The sequence below is a fragment of the Ovis aries genome, chromosome 5 (genome assembly GCF_016772045.2).
Source record: "Ovis aries strain OAR_USU_Benz2616 breed Rambouillet chromosome 5, ARS-UI_Ramb_v3.0, whole genome shotgun sequence".
Lineage (NCBI taxonomy): Eukaryota > Metazoa > Chordata > Mammalia > Artiodactyla > Bovidae > Ovis > Ovis aries.
Genome location: NC_056058.1, coordinates 46,816,367 through 46,836,872, shown reverse-complemented (window position 1 = coordinate 46,836,872; position 20,506 = coordinate 46,816,367). Strand labels below are relative to the sequence as shown.

Sequence of the window (20,506 nt, the reverse complement as noted above, 5' to 3'; positions counted from 1 at the left end):
TGGAACTATTTGCTTCCCCCCAGTTGAGTTTAATCACAGTTTTGTACTTTTATAACTGAAATTGCAGACTGTAACTTCCCCGTTAGGTTGGAAAAAATGATGAGCGAGGAGGATAAATATGGATTTATTTAGTAGGAACCATTAATGTATCCATCCCTTGGCTCTAGAACTACAATACTATGAATTTAACAGAACAATTCAATGAAACACGTTATTGCACAGAGATGGTGATGAGAACATTTATAGCAAGAGACTGGAAGCTCTTGCTAATGTGAAATGTTAGGGAAATGTTTACTAAATTGTGCTCTATGAAAATGTGAAATATTAAAAATACATCATCCATCAACAAGTGAATGGATAAATGTAATGTGGTATATACACACAATGAAATATTTATTCAGTCATAAAAATGAATGAAATTCTGATCCACGCTAACACATGGATGGACCTCACAAACATGCTCAGTGAAATAAGCCAGGCACAGAAGGGTATGTATAATTTGTTTGCATGTATATGAGGGATCTAAAATAGGCAAATTCATAGAGGCAGAATGTAAGATGGAGATTACCTGGGGCTTGAGGAAGGAGGGAATGGAAAATACTATTTGCTGGGTACAGAGTTTCTCTGGAGATAATGAAGCTCTGCAGATGGATAGTAGTGACTCGCATAACACTGTGAATATAGTTAATGCCACTGAATTGTGCCCTTAAAAGTGGTTGATGTACATTTTATGTATATTGTCACAATAAAGGTTATAATTGAATATGCAATAATGATATGTATTTAGTGTAATATGAGTATGTAAATATATTAAAGTAGTTGAGATTAAACAATTGAACCTTTTAAATTTTAAAAAATTTTAAGTGAAGTCATCAGAAATTGAAATTCAGTTCAGTCGCTCAGTCGTGTCCGACACCTCGTGACCCCATGAATCGCAGCACGCCAGGCCTCCCTGTCCATCACCAACTCCCACAGTTCACTTAAACTCACATCCATCGAGTCGGTGATGCCATCCAGCCACCTCATCCTCTGTCGTCCCCTTCTCCTCCTGCCCCCAATCCCTCCTAGCATCAGAGTCTTTTCCAATGAATCAACTCTTTGCATGAGGTGGCGAAAGTAGTGGAGTTTCAGCTTTAGCACCATTCCTTCCAAAGAACACCCAGAGCTGATGTTTGGATCTCCTTGCAGTCCAAGGGACTCTCAAGAGTCTTCTCCAACACCACAGTTCAAAAGCATCAATTCTTTGGGGCTCAGCTTTCTTGACAGTCCAACTCTCACATCCATACATGACCACTTGGAAAACCATACCCTTGACTAGATGGACCTTTGTTGGCAAAGTAATGTCTCTGCTTTTTAATATCCTATCTAGGTTGGTCATAATTTTCCTTCCAAGGAGTAAGTGTCTTTTAATTTCATGGCTGCAGTCACCATCTGCAGTGATTTTGGAGCCCCCCAAAATAAAATCTGACACTTTGCACTGTTTCCCCATCTATTTGCCATGAAGTGATGGGACCAGATGCCATGATCTTCATTTTCTGAATGTTGAGCTTTAAGCCAACTTTTTCACTCCATATTCACTTTCATCAAGAAGCTTTTTAGGTGCTCTTCACTTTCTGCCATAAGGGTGGTGTCATCTGCATATCTGAGGTTATTGATATTTCTCCCCGCAATCTTGATTCCAGCTTGTGCTTCTTCCAGCCCGGTGTTTCTCATGATGTACTCTGCATATAAGTTAAATAAGCAGGGTGACAATATACGGCCTTGACATACTCCTTTTCCTATTTGGAACCAGTCTTGTTCCATGTCCAGTTCTAACTGTTGCTTCCTGACCTGCATACAGGTTTCTCAAGAGGCAGGTCAGGTGGTCTGGTATTCCCATCTCTTTCAGAATTTTCCACAGTTTATTGTGATCCACACAGTCAAAGGCTTTGACATAGTCAATAAAGCAGAAATAGATGTTTTCTGGAACTCTCTTGCTTTTTCGATGATCCAGCGGATGTTGGCAATTTGATCTCTAAAACCAGCTTGAACATCTGGAAGTTTATGGTTCACATACTGCTGAAGCCTGGCTGGCTTGGAGAATTTTGAGCATTACTTTACTAGTGTATGAGATGAGTGCAATTGTGCGGTAGTTTGAGCATTCTTTGGCATTGCCTTTCTTTGGGATTGGAATGAAAACTGACCTTTTTCCAGTCCTGTGGCCAATCTAGGTGCAACTATTTACAATTATAAATAGTCTTTTAAAATACAAATTAAAAAAATTTAATTTGTTTTTGGCCAGGTCTTGATTGCTGCTTGTTGGCTTTCTCTAGTTGTGACAAGCAGGAACTATTCTCTAGTTGTGGTGCGAGGGCTTCTCATTGTGGTGGCTTCTCTTGTGGAGCGCACGTGTGCTCTTTTTGCCCGGGCTTCATTAGTTGTGGCTTGAAGGCTCGAGGGTGCTGTCTCAGTAGTTGTACACGGGTTTAGTTGCCCAGCATCATGTGGAATCTATGAAAAAATAGTCAGTAGGAATTAATCCTCTTTCTTGTGTAGAATGTTCTGTGAAGGAAGCAGATTTTTGGCCCTTTACTAAACCGTTGGTATAGTCATTAGATTTCACTTTTCTTATGGAGAGATGCGCAGATTTACCAGCAGAGGGCATAAGTTGCAGGTTGATGCTTAGAGGATGGGATTCTTAGGGGGAACCCGGAAAGACAAATGTTTGCAATGTGCGAGCCTGTGTGAAACACTCTGCTTGCTGCTGTAGTTGGTCTGGCTTTTCTTTGACTCACTGGGGTCCAGTGGTGTGTTCCCAGCTTTCCCCAAGAGCATTCTTTGGCTTGGCTTGGTAAGCTAAGGGACCAGAGGAATGGGTAAGGACTTAATAAGGGTAGGTATTGGGAGCCTTGGATGTCAGCTTATGTTATCTTTTGGGGTTCAGATGCTGTTGCTCCATTTCTTCAGGTGAAGTGGAGAGAGCATGAGGCCAGGCATCTGAGGATCCATACCTTGCTTGGCCACCAGCTCACTGAGTGATCTTGAGCCAGTTGCTATCTGTCAGTCTCAGCTGGCTTATCTCTAAAATGGAGGTAGTAAGATAGGGATCGTGTCCCCAAGCACAGTAGTTAATAGTGGTCTCTGAAGTCAGGCAGATTGGGTCTCAGATCTCTGGGGTTGTGATCAAGTCATTTAAGTCTCAGAACCTCAGTTTCCTCATATTTATTTGTTTATTGATGTTCCATGTTTCAGTCAAGCTTGTGTTTACTGCATTACTTTTTTTTAAATTTATTTTTGGCTGTGCTGGGTCTTCACTGCTGCATGCAGGCTTTCTCTAGTTGTGGTTAGAAGGGCTACTCTCTAGGTGTGGTGCACAGATCTCTCCTTGCAGTGGCTTCTCTTGTGGCAGAGCACGGGCTCTGTAGTGTGTGGGCTTCAGTACTTATGGCGCTCAGGCTCAGCAGTTAATGGCACATGGGCTTAGTTGCCCCCAGCATGTGGAACTCTTCCTGCACCCAGAATTGAACCCGTGTCCCCTGCATTGGCAGGCGGATTCTTAACCACTGTGCCACCAGGCAAGTCCTGCTGCACTACTTCTGAAGAGAAATAGTGTTTTCTTTTTACTGTTTGTCCCCTTTAACCCATTTCCCCTTCCCCTGACCGTCTGCCTCTGGCAACCACTAATATGTTTTCTGTATGAGATTTTTTTAAAATAATTTTTTAAAGAGTCCAGGTGTAAGACAGATTGTACAGTATTTGTTTTTCTCTAACTTATAACACTTAGCATAATGCCCATGCTGTCCATCCCTGTTGTTGCAAATGGAAGCATTTTAATGTTCTTCATGGTTATATAATACTGTTCTCTCTCTGTGTGTGTGTATCTTCTTTATCCATTCATCCATCAAGGGATACAAGTTGTTTCCATACCTTGGCTGTTGTAAATAATGCTGCAGTGAACAATGGGGTACATACATCTTTTTGAGTTAGTGTTTTCATTTTCCTCAGATATATGCCCAGAAGTGGAATTACTGTATCATATGGTAGTTGAATTTTCAAGTTTTTGAGGAACCTCAGTACTATTTTCCATAGTGGCTACACCAGTTTAAATTCCCACCAGCAGTGTACAAGGGAAAAAGTCCCCTTTTTCCACCTTCTTGCCAACACGTGTTGTTTCTTGTCTTTTTGATATAGCCTTTCTGACAGGTGTGAGGTGGTATCTTGCTGTGGTTTTGATTTGTGTTTCCATGATGTTGAACGTCTTTTTATGTGCCTGTTGGTGCCTGTATATTTTTATTTGGAAAAATGTCTATTCATATGTACTGCCCATTTTTAAAATCAGATTTTTTTGCTATTGAGTTAGATGAATTCTTTATGTATTTTTCATATTAACCTCGTATCAGATACATGATTTTGAATCTTTTCTCCCATTTCATAAGTTGCCATTTCATTTTGGGTTGTTTCCTTTGCTTTGCAGAAGCTTTTTAGTGTGATGGCATCTCACTTGTTTTTTTTCGCTCTTGTTACCTTTGCGTTTTCCCCAGCATGTGTTTTTGGTTCCTTTGCTGTAAATTAATTGACCATTTATGTGTGAGTTTATTTCTGGGCTCTGTGTTCCATTAATTTATGTGTCTTTTTTCGCCAGAATCATACTGTTTCAGTTGATGTATCTGATCACGTGCTGTGCTGTGCTTAGTTGCTTCAGTTGTGTCCCACTCTCTGCGACCCCATGGACTGTAGCCCACCAGGCTCCTCTGCCCATGGGATTCTCCAGGCAGGAACACTGGAGTGGGCTGCCACACCCTCCTCCAGGGGGTCTTCCCGACCCAGGGACTGAACCCAGGCCTCCTGTGTTGCAGGTGGATTTCTTACCCTCTGAGCCCTCAGGGGTAGCTAATCATACTGTTTTAATTGATATAGCTTTGTAATAAAGTTTGAAATCAAGGTGTATGATGATGTAGCCTTGTTCTTATTTCTCAAGATGGTTTTGAATATTTTTTTTTTAGTTCCATACACATTTTAGGATTATTCTATTTCTGTGAAAAATGCCATTGAAATTTTGATAGAGTTTATAAAATCTATGGATTGTTTTGGGTGGTATGAACATTTTAACAATATTGGTTCTTCCGGTCCATGAGGATGGAATATGTTTCCATTCATTTGTATCTTCTCCAGTTTCTTTCATTAATGTAGTTTTCAATATATAGGTCTTTCATCTCCTTGATTATATTTATTCCTAGGTAGGTAATGGGGATTTTTTTTTTTTTTTGGATGCAGTTATAAATGTGGTATTTTTCTTTATTTCTCTTTCTGATACTTCATTTTTAGCATATAGAAACACAGTAGACTTTTTTGATGTGTTGATTTTTATATCCTCTAACTTCACTGAATTTATTAGTTTTAACAGGAGAGAACACTACTAAACTCATTTTATGGAGCCAGCATTAACCTGTTACCAAAACAAGACAAGGATGCCACCAGAAAAAAAAAATTATAGACCAGCATCCCCAATGAACATAGATGCAAAAGTTCTCAACAAAATATTAACAACAGTATTATTGGTGAATGCGGCAATACATTTAAAGGATCATTGACATAATCAAGTGGGATTTATTCCAGGTTTCAATATCTGCAAATCAATCATTGTGGAGGAGCAAATCAACAAAATGAAGGGTAAAAATCATATGATCATCTCAATAGAAGTGAGAAAAGCATTTGACAAAATTCATCATCCGTTTATGTTAATAACTCTGAATAGAGTGAGTGTAGAGAGATTGTAACTTAGCACAATAAAAGCCATATGTGCCAGGTCCACAGCTAACATGCTCAAAAGTGAGATCACGGACGAGACAAAGATGCCCACTCTCGCAACTTTTATTTGACATAGTATTGGAAGTCCTAGCCAAAGCAGTTAGGCAAGAAAAAGAAGTAAAAAGCATCCAAATTAGAAAGGAAGAAGTAAAACTACCATTATTTGCAGGTGATATTATATATATTAATGGAAGACTTTAAGGGTTCAATCAAAAAACTATCAGAGCTAACAATAAAGTTGGCAGGATACAAAGTCAACATACAAAAATCTGTTGCATTTCTGTGTACCTCAAATTTAAAACAGGGATAATAGTTGCTTTACACAGGGTTATTGGGAGGATTAAATGAGAGGGCTACATGTAAAGTCTTGAGTACAGAGTCTGCTGCTGCTGCTAAGTCACTTCAGTCATATCCGACCCTGGGCGACCCCGTAGGCAGCAGCTCACCAGGCTCCTCTGTCCCTGGGATTCTCCAGGCAAGAATACAGAGTCTGGCCTAGAGTAAAAGGTCAAGGGATGGAAGCTGTTATTACTGTTCAGTGGATGTTTTATCTTAAGTCCAAGGAAATGAGGGACATGAAGAACTCTGTAAGCTTTAAAGTGTAACATAAATGCCACAGGTGATTACTCTCTTGAATATGTTCAGGGCATGGGTTCTCCCTCACAGGAGGTGTCCTGAGGGAAGCCAGGCATCTCTGGATAATATGCTGTTCTCTTTACCTTTTGACTTTTTCGGACCTAGAATTCCTTTTCATTTTCTGCCTGGCTTGCTGTGCTGGGGGCATGCTAAGCAGCTACAGGAAGAGTCCACTCAAAGTAGGAATCTGAGGGGAAGTTTTGGTGATACAGGTGTGGGTGGGCCTTAATTTAACTTTGCCTAGTCCTTGCTGACCTGTCGGTAATAGGGACCACTGAATGACTCCAGGAGAGGCCCAGGGCTATGTTTCCTGGCACAAGGTACCCTGTCTGACTTCTTGACCTCAAAACTAAGGACTCACAGAGCTATAGTCTGGTAGCATTGGCATGGGCAATGCAAATTGCCATAGCTGCTAATGGTTACTCAGTGTTTATTACAGGGCAGGCTGTCTGCTAAGAGCTTGATAGTCTTGAAACCTAACAACCCTGGGGGGTAGGTACTATTATTATCCATTAATATCTTCTTTTTGCAGATGAGGAAATTCAGACTTGTACCTTGCTAAGGGTTATATTTCTGGTAAGTATATTCAGATCCTGGTCTGACTGATTCTAATGGCCTGAGTTCTTTTCTTTGTGGGCTTTCCATTTAGCTGTGCATTAGTGTCACCTATGAAGTTCGCTGGCCACCTCATGCGAAGAGTTGACTCATTGGAAAAGACCCTGATGCTGGGAGGGATTGTGGGCAGGAAGAGAAGGGGACTACAGAGGATGAGATGGCTAGATGGCATCACTGTCTCGACGGACATGAGTCTGAGTGAACTCCGGGAGCTGTTGATGGACAGGGAGGCCTGGCGTGCTGCGACTCATGGGGTCGCAAAGCGTCGGACACGACTGAGTGACTGAGCTGAGCTGATGAAGTTGGCTGAAATTCCCGTTCTTTCGGTCCCAGTTCTATAGGTGTGTGGTGGAGCCTGGTACTGTGGTATTTTCCTTTTTCCCAGGTTTATTGAGGTATAATTGACAAAATTCACCTCCTTCTAGACACTTCTAGACACTGATAAAACACTATAGTTTTTTCAAACTAGACACTTCTAGTTTGATAAAGTGTAGTAGTTGTATGCAATTGTATAGTATCGTCACAGTCAAGATACGGAGCACTACCATAAGCCTAAAAAATTTCTTTATGTCTTTTGATCCCCTGATGCCTATACTTTCAACCAGATGGCTTTGATGCACAGCTGGGTGTGGGACCACTGTATGTATTCTGGTGCCTGCAGTTGTGAGGAACTGAGGCTTTAAAAGTGAAAGTGAAGTCACTCAGTCATGCCTGAGTCCTTGCCCGCTCCATGGACTGTAGCCTGCCAGGCTCCTGTGTCCATGGGATTTTCCGGGCAAGAGTGAGGCTCTGAAGAAGGAGGAAAAAGGCAAGAAAAGAAAAAGACACTTAGAAGGAAGACTGATGGGCTGTGCTTACTGTCTCCAGGTAAGCTGTGCTATGCAGGCTCCCAGTGGACAGATGGAGTGTGGAGAAGAGAACTCTCTAGACCAAACCTACTTAAAAAATTCTCACATGATTTTTTTCCTCAGCCACACAGAGCTGGAAGATTCTGAACAAAGTTGATGTACATGGTTGGGTTAATGGTTCTGGAATGGAGAGGTGGGGACTCTTGGTAAGCTATGGGAGAAGCTTTGGGTATGGGGAGGAGGCCCAGTAAGGAGGTGAGACCCTACTGCTGGAAATTCCAAACATGGGACCTCTTCCTACAGGAAGGCACTACTTTGGTTCCTTTGGCTTTCCTCTATTGCAAGAATCCAATAGTGACTCTCCTTAATCTGAAATCCAGTTAGGACAGTTAGCCTTGAGCAAGCAGTTTCAGCCTGTGGCCCAGAGAAGGCTTGTATAATAAAGTAGAAAGTGTAAAGTATAGCCCTGATAGCAGAGGAGCTTCTGATGGCAACTTTGTGCCAGGAGTCTGGAGACTTTGATTCTTGGTTCAGCTCCGACCCTGGTTTTGCTTTTCTTTTCTTGATGCCCTTCTCCAAGAAGTCTCTGTTCAGCTTATCTCTCGTGGATAGAGTGGAGGATAAAGTGCAGGTGAGAGCAGTTTGGCTTCAACACATGCATTGTGGTGACATTGGTTAGCACTGCAGAAGTAGGTTGCCAAAGAAAGTTTGTAAACATTTTATACTGGCTCTCCAGAGTTGTAATATATTGAAACCTGAAATATGCTTGGTCCTTTAGTATTTACTTTTCTGATCTTCAAAAAGTTTCTTTCTGGTTTGTTTCATGTGACACTTCCCCCGCCCCCCTTTTCTATATGGTGAGGTGGTAACTAGGGGTATGAAGTTGTGAGAGACTCATCTTAGTCTCGTATCCCCTTTATGAATCATCCACTCATCTTCCTGGTGGATGTTTGCACTCTGGCATGGATTCTGGGATTTAGTTTCCTTATTTGTGATGTTCAACTTCTGGTCCCTGTGATTCACCTCAAGAGGAAATATCTGGAGCAGAGCCACAAGGCTGATTAGAAGAGGAAGGGGCAGAGGGAGAAAGATAGGAGGGGTATTGTTGTGAAAGGAAGAAGTAGTGATACAGGGCTGTAGGGTGTAAATAAAATCTCCTGAGCCCCTTCTCACTTGAGAAAGAATGAGTTGGGTAGTGGCCTAATGGCCTTATTTGAGAGGACTTTGTGATGTCAGTGGTGGGGAGTAATCTTTGAGAGTAACGTGCTAGCCAGTTTGAGTTCAGGAGGCTGTGCAAAGTTTAAGTTATTCCTAGTTTCTGCTACCTCAGTGTCCGGCTTCCCTCATTATGGTCTCAAGGCTTTCTGGCAGTGAAGAAATTTAACAGGTCAAAATTACAACTATAATAAGTTTACTAAGCATCCCTCATACTTTCACATACTTCATATCATCTTCCTTAAATCCCCCTCAAAACTTGAGAGTCCAGTAAAAATTTCTTCTTAAACAATCTTACAGGCTAATGAGAAGAAAAATGGAACATTTAAGACATTTTTAGAGTTATGTGATTTTAGAGTTGAAAGGGACTCTAGAGTTTGACCCTACGTTATGCGTGAGGGGCTGAAGTCGAGAGTAGGGAAAAGACTTACTGAAAGTCACTCAACCAGATGGTGGTAATATGGGTCCTGAAAAGCAGAGACAGGACACAGAGGATTCCAAGAATAGAGATGTTCATGTGTGGTCTTTCTGAGGCATCAAGGAAGTTTCTTAACCCATTTTTGTGGCTAAGCTTCCCAAGTTGGCTCAGTGGTAAAGAATCCTCCTGCCAGTGCGGGAGCTGCAGGAGATGCGGGTTTGATCCCTAAGTTGGGAAGATCCCCTGGAGGAGGAAATGGGAACCCAATCCAGTATTCTTGCTTGGATAATCGCATGGACAGAGGAGCCTGCTGGGCTACAGCCCATAGAGTTGTAGATTCAGATGCAACTGAAAGGAACTGACCACGCAAACACCAGTGGCTGATTGCCCCAGTTATGCGCCTTGACTGTGGCTCTGAGGTACAGACCAGCCTCCAGCCTGCCCCCTACATTATGTTTTCGCATAGGTGGGTCAGAATTGAGGCTTGAAAGGCAATTGGAGATTCCAGGGTGCGAGAGGTCTTTGACTGGAGATGGGGGGTTTAGTTGGAGACTGATTGCTTGGAGCTACAGCTTATGTCAGATTTTAACATGAGAGACTTTAGGAAGGTGTTTTAGGGTTGTGCTATGGAACTTGTGGTCTTTTGTTACGGCCTAGGGAAATAAATGTATGTGGTCCCATTGTGATGGCTTTACTGCAGTTTAGCCTCTTGCAGTCAAATAGTGTTTGTTTCAGTTCCCTTTTTCTTCTTTCTGCATTCTTCTCGGTTCCATCAGGCTCTTTTACCCTAACTTCTCTTCCTCTATCAGACTCTCAGAGCTGTTGTAGATTTTGGGAGGAGGAACTGGAAAATGAGCTGTGACCTACAAGTCAATTTCCCCAGGTGGATAAAGTCCACTGGAAGCCACAGAGGGGCCTCCTCATTCCAGCAATCTGGCCAGGCTGACAGACTCACAGCCTATGGGGGCAGGGGAGGAGGAGGGGACCAGTATTTCTCGGGCTAGTGAGGAACTGCCCAAGTCTTTTCAGTCTAGGCAGAGGAGGCAGGAGGTACTGGGGTCGGCTGGTCGCCTGGGGATGCCTGGGCAGATGTGGAAGCGGCTGGAAAGGTGGCCTTGCACTTGGGTTGCTGTTGCTGCGCTGTTCCTAGGAGACGGAGGAGCAGCAAGCCTGCGGGGGAGGGGGAGCAAGTGGGTTGCTGCTTTTAGCAGCTGAAAGGGCTGCAGGGAGCTCTGGGTAAGACGTTTTCTGCTGCTGCTGATTCTGCGGTAGAAGCTGCCGAGAGTAAGTCAGAGCAAGGAGGATCGAGAGGGAGGTGGCTTCATTTGCAGCCATGCTGAATCACTGCTGTTGATCAGATCTCCTGCTGGTTGGCTGGGAGAACCGAGCAGAACAGAGCTAGGATCCTCCGGTACAGACACAGCTCAGCAGCTGCCACCCCAGCTGGGCCTCACACAATGGACGGGGAAAGGTAGGTACGTGTGTATAAGTGTGTGTGTGTGTGTGTGTGTGTGTGTTTGTGTACGTGTGTACGCACTCACACTGCAGCCACCAGCTTTTGTATTGGCGTTGGTTAGACAGGGTTGGAAGACCTGGTCACTGATGGATCCCAGCCAGCGGCAGAGCCAGACCAGGGAGACCCCTTTCCCCAGAGATCTGGCTTCCACAGAGACAGGTCTGGGTTTGCAGGGCAGCGGAGCACCCTGAAGGAAGTGACTTCCTGACTGGTGTTTGGGAAGAGTTTCAGCATGGGCTGTATCAGGCTGTTTCAAGGAGGCGTTTCCCTTTCCTGGCTACTTTCCTCGGGGTGTTTTTTCTTTGGTGGGTGTTTTTTGATGTCATAGCAGGGCTGGCCTGGCATAGAGTACTTGCTCAAGTTGTCAACAAGCATGCCAAGCTGATGTCTTTCCTAAAAGTGTGTGTGTGTGTACCTGTATGCACACACAAGTTCAAGTAAGAAGGAGAGAAATCCATTCAGGTGACACTTTCTCGGAACTTTCCATTTGCATTGAAAAGTTTCCTAATGATACTGGAAGTTATATTCTTTAGAGAAACTCTTGCTCCTTTCATCAGGGGTTTCTTTATGAAATAGAAATTACCAGAAGGAAATTTCAGTACTTCTGTTGAGCTGGATCTAACTAGCGAGAGATTTTTTTTCCTGGCAGTCCCATGCATTTTAATACATTTTAAAGCTGTTATCTGAGGCTCTGATTCTTTAATTATGAAGGTGCTGAGTGTGGTGCAGGGCAGGTCACTTCTCTGTGTGCCAAAACGTCTCCTCTCCATTCTGTGAGTCTGCGGCTGGTAGAGAACGAGGCTTGCCTTTTCCTTGAGGTGAGAAGACTGAGAGCCAATGGACCCTTGAGGGAGGAGGGCTACTGCTCTAAGTCGCCAGTTTGATTCAGATGGTAACTAGCTGGTTAAAGGGTAACAGGTTCAACTAAGTCAACAATGCCTGGAGTGTACCTCAATAAACAATTTCTTTTGCATGGATTGTCCCCAGTCTTACATCTCATGGGGGCACAATGATGTCATTAAACCTCTCTAAACCCCATTAGGACTGGCAGGATTGTATAGTGTCCTCTTGTCTGAAGAGGCCCCCAGGGGCTGTCTTTCTTGATGTAACTCCTAGGAAGAGAACTGGGACTTTTTAGACTGAATGTGCTGGTTGAGTGTCTCTCCTTGAGTGTCCTTTGCAATAGGAGCTTAGTGTTGGATTCTGTGTGGCCCCCTGGGTGACAGAGCATTTGAAAGCCTGCTTCCTTAGGGCAGAAGTGTGCAGTGTCCTTACTTTCTCTTATTGGTCTAGTAGCTAACAGAGGGCAGGGGTGATATGAATGGAGGTTTGGAGATTCTAGATCAAGCCTGTTTGCTTATATATATTAGGACTGAAAGGTCCATTTGAGACTAGCAACAGTAGATCAAAGCACTGCTTCCCAAGCATTTTTGGGTACTTACTATGTTCTCAGTTTAGTGTTCCAAAATGTAATGAGCCCTGGCCTCCTAGGAGCTCTCTTGTTCTTCAGCACTCTGGTGCCTTTCAACTGGGATGGCTGAGGTCTTTGGCATTGCAACCCCTAGTTTTTACATGTGTTCTTTTGCTTTCCTTCTATTAAAAGCAGAGAAATCCAAACCTTGCAGCTTCCAGTGTTCACCAGGTCACCGAGCTCACTACCTTTTGTTCCCACTCTAAGACCAGCTTACCCTGTCAGGCATTCAAGTCTTCTGAAATCTGGCTCCAGTCTCCATTCCTACTGCTCACTCATATACCCCTACCGAGAGATCAGTGGGTCTCTCTTGTGATCACTCATCCTGTGCACTACTACATCCAGTCTCAGAGCCTTAGCTTCCAGAGTTTCTTTCGCCTGGAATGCCTTTTGCTTTCACTTTTCCAAAAGTTATTCATCTATCAAGGCTGTTTTAAAATTCCACTTTGTCTTGGAAACTTAAGCTCTTCTGGTTCTGGCAGATGTTCTTTCTAATTTCATTACTTCTAGTTTGAATCTCATAGTTGGGTACTGAATAACAGGCCCACCTACAAGATGTTTTTGTGCTGTTGTTTCATATATCTTGCAAGTTCCCACAGTGGGGGATAGGTTCTCAAGGACAAGAATGTTGCCTGTACCTCTGAATACTCCACATTATCTATTGTGTGGCTGGACACATAGTAGGTAGTAGATAATTATTTGCTGATTAGCTGATGACTTTTGTGAGAAGCTCCAGTAACTAAAAATTGCCTCTCCAAGAGGCGATTGAAACCTCTGGCCAATAGGTTCATCTTTGGCCATCAGCCTTATTATTTCAGCATGGGTAATTGACCCCATGGAATGCTCTGAGGTAGGGGAGAAGAGGGGGAAGTAGGCTTCTTTCACAAGTTCCCGGAGAAACTGGGTGACTGGCCTAGGATCACATGTCAGACCTCTAGAGACTGGAGGGATCCTAAGTCTTGTTCTTCTACATTTAACCTGCTAAAGCTTAATTGGGGCTGCTTTTAAGCATTAAGAATTTTCAGCCAAGAGATTTCTAATGAACAATTTTCTTTCTTTGCCATGAGAGTTTGAAAATAACTTCTACCTTAAAAGGCTATTAATTAAAACATGGGCTTTGGGGTAACATAGAGCTTGTGGTGAATCTATTTCATAAACTTGTATGACCTTGAGTATGGCACATTTTTTCAGAATTAATTTTTCTTTTTGATGTAGAGAGACAGTATCCATATCTCACAGAGTTGTTGTGAAGATCAAAGGAGGCAATATAGATAAAGCACCTAGCAAGTTTTTCTGGCACAGAGTAAGTTCTCAGTAAATGGTAGTTGCTATTATTGTTAGTGTTCATCTATTGCCCTGCTGTACTCCATGATTTGTTCTTGGATACTAACCAAGGCTTATTTTAAGGGCTTTGTATATTTATAATCCAAAGCAGATTTTGTGGGACCATTCCCATGAGAAAATTAAGAGGCTATCAGATCATCATCTTGCATGCACCTAAACTGTCTCCTCACAGTGAGATACCACACAGGGCTTGGCACTTCCTTCTGTAGCGTTCATCAACACGTGTGTGTGTGTGTGTGTGTGTGTGTCTGTGTGTGTGTGTGCACACATGTGTGCTCGGTCCAGTCAGACTCTGTGATTCCTATGGATTTGTAACCTGCAAGACACCTGGAATTTTCCAAGCAAAACTACTGCAATGGATTGCCATTTCCTATTCCAGGGCATCTTCCTGACCCAGGAATTGAACTCAAGTCTCTTGCATCTCCTGCATTGGCAGGCAGGTTCATTACCACTGTGTCACCTAGGAAGCCTTACCTTAGTCCTCCTTTTTATAGATACCCCGAGGCTTCAGATGGCATTAGTGATTTGGGGCCATGACATCACTACAGTGACAAATTGTGTGTGTGTGTGTGTGTGTGTGTGTGTGTGTGTGTGGAGCACATTGAAAATGACAGTAGCTTGGCTACTGGGATTTCATTTAAGTACTAGAAATTAGCCTTGTGGATGGATTATAGTAAATTCCCAACTTATACGAGGGATCTAGAATGGTCAAATTCATAGAGACAAAAAGTAGATTGGTGGTTGCCAGGGTCTGGGGAGAGGGAGAAATGCTTAATGGGCATGGAGTTTTGTTGTTGTTGGTTTTTTTTTTTTTTTTACTTTTCTTTGGGTTTTCTTTTTTTTTTTTTTTTAATTTTACTTCATTTTACTTTACAATACTGTATTGGTTTTGCCATATATCAACATGAATCTGCCACGGGTGTACACGTGTTCCCAATCCTGAAGGGCATGGAGTTTTAATTTAGGGAAATGAAAAAGTTGTGGAAATAGATGGTTGTGCAAGAATATATACATACTTAAAGCCTCTGAACTATATTCTTAAAAGGGTAAATTTCAAGTTACATGTATTTTACCACAGTTAAAAAAATTTCCAGGCATAGTCTCTGGGATATTCACAAGAATTGCAGAGAACCACAACTTTTAGAAGAAGCATCACAAAAGGGGGATGTTGGCTGTCCATTTTTCTTAAAATTTTTGTGGTTTTCTTTATCAGAAGCATCAGGATGCCTCTTATTGCAAGGGGCATTGTGTGCCCAACAATGTGCCTTGAATTTATGAGAGCAGTCCTAAGAGAGAGAATGGCTCATCCTTACGGAGGACAGCCTGCTCCTAGAACCCTGAGAGCTTATTTTTCCATCCTTGATCAGGAACAGATCTTATTAAAACAAAAACAAAAACATGATTTAGGCAGCTAAGTCTCTCCAAATGCTGAGTTTTACAACGCCCAGTGTATCACTGGCAAGACCCAGGGAAGAGCAAGTGTTCAGCGCCGCAGACTTTCTCTTCCTCTCAGCCCTCTCCCACCCATAGAAGGCATGAGTGGAAACTTCTGTAGAAATTTTTGGGCATCACTGCTGCCTGAAGCATATGTGCATTTCAACCATGATAATTGAAACCAAACTTTCCATTTTGGAAATAATTTTTGGTGAAGCAAGGTTTTCAACTGCAAGAAAACAAAGTTAGTTGGAAGAAACCTCTTGATTTCCCCATACCCAGATTTGAGCATTTAGGTTTTTGCTGCTTGCTAGGTTTTATATTGTTAAGACACATCTATACAAGAACATTTTGGGGTAAGTTTTCTAAAGCAAGTGTTTTATTTGATGAAATTTGCCAACATAGAATTGACCTATTTTTTTTTTCTTCAATTTCTGGATAAACCTTGAAACTAGGTTAGACTGAAAAGAGCATTGATGCACTGTGTAAAAAATAACTTGAACATGTTTTGTTCTTAAATTTTTTTTCTCTATCAAGTTCAATGGTGGTCAAGTTACAAATCTGTAACTTTTTATAATTTAAAAGGGTTTTCAGACTTTCAGCCCTGCTTTCATGGACTTTTCTTTTTAACTTGTGAAAGTCTATTGTAACCTCTATCAAAACCACACACATGGAAGAGTTCAGCTCTCCTATTCAAACCTAATAGAAGTTTGGCTTCCAAAAGGCCACATAATGAGGGCTGTGTTTTCTTTCAGTCTTTCTCTCCCCTTGTCTCATTCTGTCTGTCTGAACTCATGTTTTTCTTATATTTTGCATTTTTACACAGCCTGCTGAAGTGATTGCCATCTTGGTTTGGAAGGAAGCTATTTGTGAATTGGACTGTTAGGAATGTGATTAGTAACATACCTGTTCTTGAACTGGTTTATGAAAGAGCACATTACAAGAATGGCAGCAGCTGCTGACCAGCTTTGATGCGTCATGACAGGCTTGTATGAAAATTCTGAGTTCTGTCCAATTAATAATATTAACTCCAGTACATACTGTAGTTCCCCACAATCAGTGAAGTGAAATAGTGCCATGGCACAGGTCCTAGGGGATTCAGTCTTTCTCATTGGCTTGGTTTGGCCACACCATGAAGAACCTCAGAGAGTGGATCATAAGGATGGAGTCTCCCTTGACCTGTTGGGCTGTGGACATTGTCCCAAGACAGTGGACATTGCTATGAAGAGCATAGGCCCTGGAGTGGATTAGACATGGGTCTGAGTGGCAGTTCTCCACTTAGTAGTTATGTGGGATTTCTGGCCAAGTTTTATCTCAGTGCCTGAGGAGGTTATCCTTTATAGGGTTGTTCTGAAGATAAAATGAGATAGTAGGGGTAAAGTAAGCTTTCAGTAAACGTTAACTGTTACTACCCAGGAACCATAGCTTACTGATGCGTTATTTTCCCTGGGTCCGTGTGGCCTGTTGCAGGGGATCAACTGATGCTTGAACTGAGGTGGCCCAAGTGAAAAAGTAGGAGAATATGGAGCTCTATAGCAGTCTGTGTGTGGGGGTGTTCCTTGAGGACAGGGCAGTACTATCATGCCCTGAATCCTGTTACTTGGTTATCTTCAAGAGCCAGGTCATTCATTCATCCAGATGGAGAAATCTCAGTTGGTTCATTTTGGCCTTGAACTTTAGGATTGAGAAATATGCTAGTTCTCCCAGAGCTAGTTTACCCAGAGCCCGGTAGGTTCCAAAATCTTCTCTTGTCCTTTGCTGCCCAGACCTGAAGAAGTGGAGTCATGCTGATGAACTCTTCATGAGAAACTGAGGTACAGCAGTCAGAATGTCATTTTATTAATTTGTGATGAAAAGTATTACTGGCACAATGTTCCTGAGGGCCTGCTACCATACTTTCTTGCTTCCTAAAGGAAAGCCACAGGGGAAGCCAACTTGATCAAGAGGCCGCATTTGTGAGCTGGGGACTGAGTAAGGTCATTTGAGCGTTTATAGGCTTCAAGTTCCACAGCAGGGATCTGACATGAGGCGGAACCTAATGACTGTCTGATGATTAAATCATTTCTTCCATAGTGTGGGGTGAGCTGGACCAAGAGCTTTCTCAGCCTGATTCTTGTTTTTGGATTTCCCTTTCTAAAGGAAATTTTCTTACCTTTTTTTTTTTTTAAAGGGCATTTTCTTTATTGAGGGATTTTGATACATTCGGCATAGCCTTCCTCGGACTCACAGAGTTGTGCTGACCCCCGTAGGTGACTTTGCCTCTCTTTATTCTGTCTCATTTATAGCTTGACCATCATGTGCTTGGGCTCTATCTGTGCGGCCCATGCTGCCTGAACTTTATTTGCATCTCTTGAAGATTTTCAGCAGGGATGCAGTTCTTAACTCTCAGCAGTGTTTCTTAGACTCCCCTTTCCTCTCCTCTCCATTCTCTCACACCCTGGATGCTCCAGAGTTCCTCTTGGCAGATTCCCCCAGTCTGGACAATTAGATGCTCCGAGGTTTCTATGTCTCCTGCTTTGCTGACATGCATGCTATTGTCCTTTCTATTCATTGCCTGGATTTTTCTTAGTGATGAAAAGAGCCTAAGAACTAATGCAAGAGGCAGTAACTCTTCTTGCTTTCTTCCTTCTTCTCTAGAGGACTGTGACTTTCTCTTCTACCCCTGCCTGCCCTGCTTCCTGTCAAGAGCTTCCTGATTCTGTATCACCAATGCAGGAAGCTAGGTTGGCTAAGAAAGCTCCTCCCCTCCCCCTACCACCTCCTTTGGGGAAGGACGGGGTTGGGGGGGGGGAGTTGAGAGGGATAAAGCTATAATTATTTTAGAGGATGTGAGAAAAATGGGATAGTTGATAGTTATACCTCATTTGCTAATCCATCCATTCAGTTACTCAATAATTTATTGAGTACCTGCCATGTGCCATAGGCTAATAATATAGAGGGAAATAAGACACCATCCTGATTCTCATGGAGCTCAAAATCTAGGGTGGGCAGTGGTATGCAAGAACCAGCACTCACCCACTTGCTAGAGCTGCTTGCTAAATTTTTAAGAATTTTGTGAGTCAGTCATTTAAATACAGCCCTTATTTTAAAAATTATGTGATTTACTAATAAATTATATTGACATAGTAAAGATTCATCTCTTCCTAATTATTTTACTAATGGGCTTCCTTGGTGGCTCAGACAGTAAAGAATCTGCCTGCGAAGTGGGAGACCGTCAGCAAGAGGTCTGAGGGTTGATGAAAATGAGCTAGACATAGGGGACAACGGGTGGGGATAGGGCAAAAGAGCTTGATATATTTAGGCAATTGTGAATATTTTAGTACTTGAGTAACAGAGTCTTCAGGACAGTAATGAGATGAGGAAGCATCAGGCTGGGTCTCTGAGATTTCTTCTGTATGCAGTGAGGAACCAGTGAGAGGTTTCACATAGGACATGCCATGTGCACAGTGACATTCTGTAAAGATCATTCTGAAGTCTTTGAGGAGGACGTTACTGTAGTAACCCAGGTAAGAGATCATGATGACCTGGACTGAAGTTGTAGTAGCAGTGACTGTGAGAAGGGAATGGGGTAGAGAGAGATTAAAGGACCTAGGACTGATGGGACTTGTGGTAGTATGTAAAGTGAGAGACGGAGTGAAGAAGACATCAAAGATGATATCCTAGTTTCTGCCTTGCATAGGTGATTGGGTAGTTGGGTTTGACTCTGAGACTGAGAGTACAGAAAGATGAGTAGGCTTCAGAGAGGGCGGGGAGCCATCAGTTGAGTATAAGTTACTATGAAAAATCTAAGTTGGGGAGTCAGTTCAGATACTGGATATATGGATCTGGACTTTAGAGGAGAGGGGAGGGTGGGAGAAAAGGCTGTGGGAGGTGGCATGCCATGAAAGAGGGCCTAATGTTTACAGTTTATGTATTTTTGTTTATAACTCATAACTATTATAAGATTTTATGTGTATTAATTTACAGTTTAATTTTGAAGACCACCTTTCATTTTTAAGATTGTTAGGGAAAGGGGCAGTGTTTGGGTAGACCATCCCCACTCTGCTCTACTGTCTACCACCCATAGGGACAAAGTGGAGGGTTTTCAGATCAGATTTCACTGATGGTAAATATGTCATGAAGACATGCTGTGGGCATGGCCTTCTGCTGGGCAGGCTGAACTGTTGAGAGTCCTTGGACACATCGTCCTTGCTTACCAGGAATAAGGAGTCTAGCATGGGGGGCTGGGTGTTCAAATATGTGCTATGAAAAGGTCATCAAACATGGGTTTGTATCCTATGTGCAGCTGAGTTACAGGCCAGAAATTCTACAACAGTTTAGGGGAGGCAGAGATCACTTAGGAATGAAGTAGTCAAAGGACTTCATAGAGAAGGCAAAACTTAACCTACTGGGCCATCCTGGAAGACTGGAAAATTCAAAGACAAACACAACAAGGAAGAGCAAGCTCCCCAGTTACTAGTCACAGGGGATTGTTGTCAGCACTTCCAGAATGTCTCTCTTTGATCTACATCCATCCCATGTATGTAAAATAGAACTAATAATGTCTGTCCACTGGGCCTTTGTGAACTCTAATCTCATAAAGTTTCTGTCAGAAACCTTTAGTTGTTCTCTGATCAATACCAGATATTTTCTCTTCCTGGCTTTTAAGTCTCTGCAATTTGAAGACAGTATTTATAATGAATATTTGTGCAATGTTTTACAGTTTCTAAATTTGTTCCAGAAATGCAAATATAGTTTAGTATTAGAAAATATGTCATATACCACATTAACAGATTAAAGGGAAACATCCATATGATCATCTCATTAGATTCACAAAAAGGTTTGATAAAATTAATATAATTTATGATTAAAATTAAAATGTGAGTTTCTTAATTTGATAAAGGCCATCTACAAAAATCCTAAAATTAGTATACAATGAGGAAACATCACAAACATCTTTTTAAAATTTAAAATGAGGAAGATGACAAGAATATTCATTAGGACATTTTATGTTTATCATTCTGTGATATATGTCTAAAGGTGACATAACAAGGTGAGTGGGGAAAAAGAAAAGGTATTCAATAAGTGGAACTTACAGGAAAAATTAGATCCATATTTCATGGTGACGTAAAAATCAACATTAGATAAAAGAAGGGCTTAAATATCAAAAGCAAAATCATTAAGCTTTTAGTATAGAATAGAAATTTACATCTATCTGGCCTGGAGTAGGGAAGGACACTTAA

The 20,506-nt window shown here is 42.2% G+C and overlaps 1 protein-coding gene across 8 annotated transcripts in view; it reads left to right on the top strand.

Moving 5' to 3' along the window:
• Positions 1 to 2,690: 2,690 nt before the first annotated feature.
• The window catches only part of KLHL3 (kelch like family member 3), a 130,485-nt gene continuing 112,669 nt past the window's right edge, over positions 2,691 to 20,506 (top strand). For 5 of the 8 annotated variants that reach the window (XM_060415763.1, XM_012178543.3, XM_042250911.1 and 2 more), the window contains exon 1: positions 10,779 to 10,990. In XM_060415763.1, the coding sequence (XP_060271746.1) occupies positions 10,977 to 10,990 (14 nt within the window). In that variant the 5' untranslated portion in view covers positions 10,779 to 10,976. Of the gene's footprint in view, positions 2,856 to 10,778; positions 10,995 to 20,506 lie in introns of those variants that run through there. The other 3 variants (XM_060415762.1, XM_042250910.2, XM_042250909.2) reach the window with 3 other exon arrangements.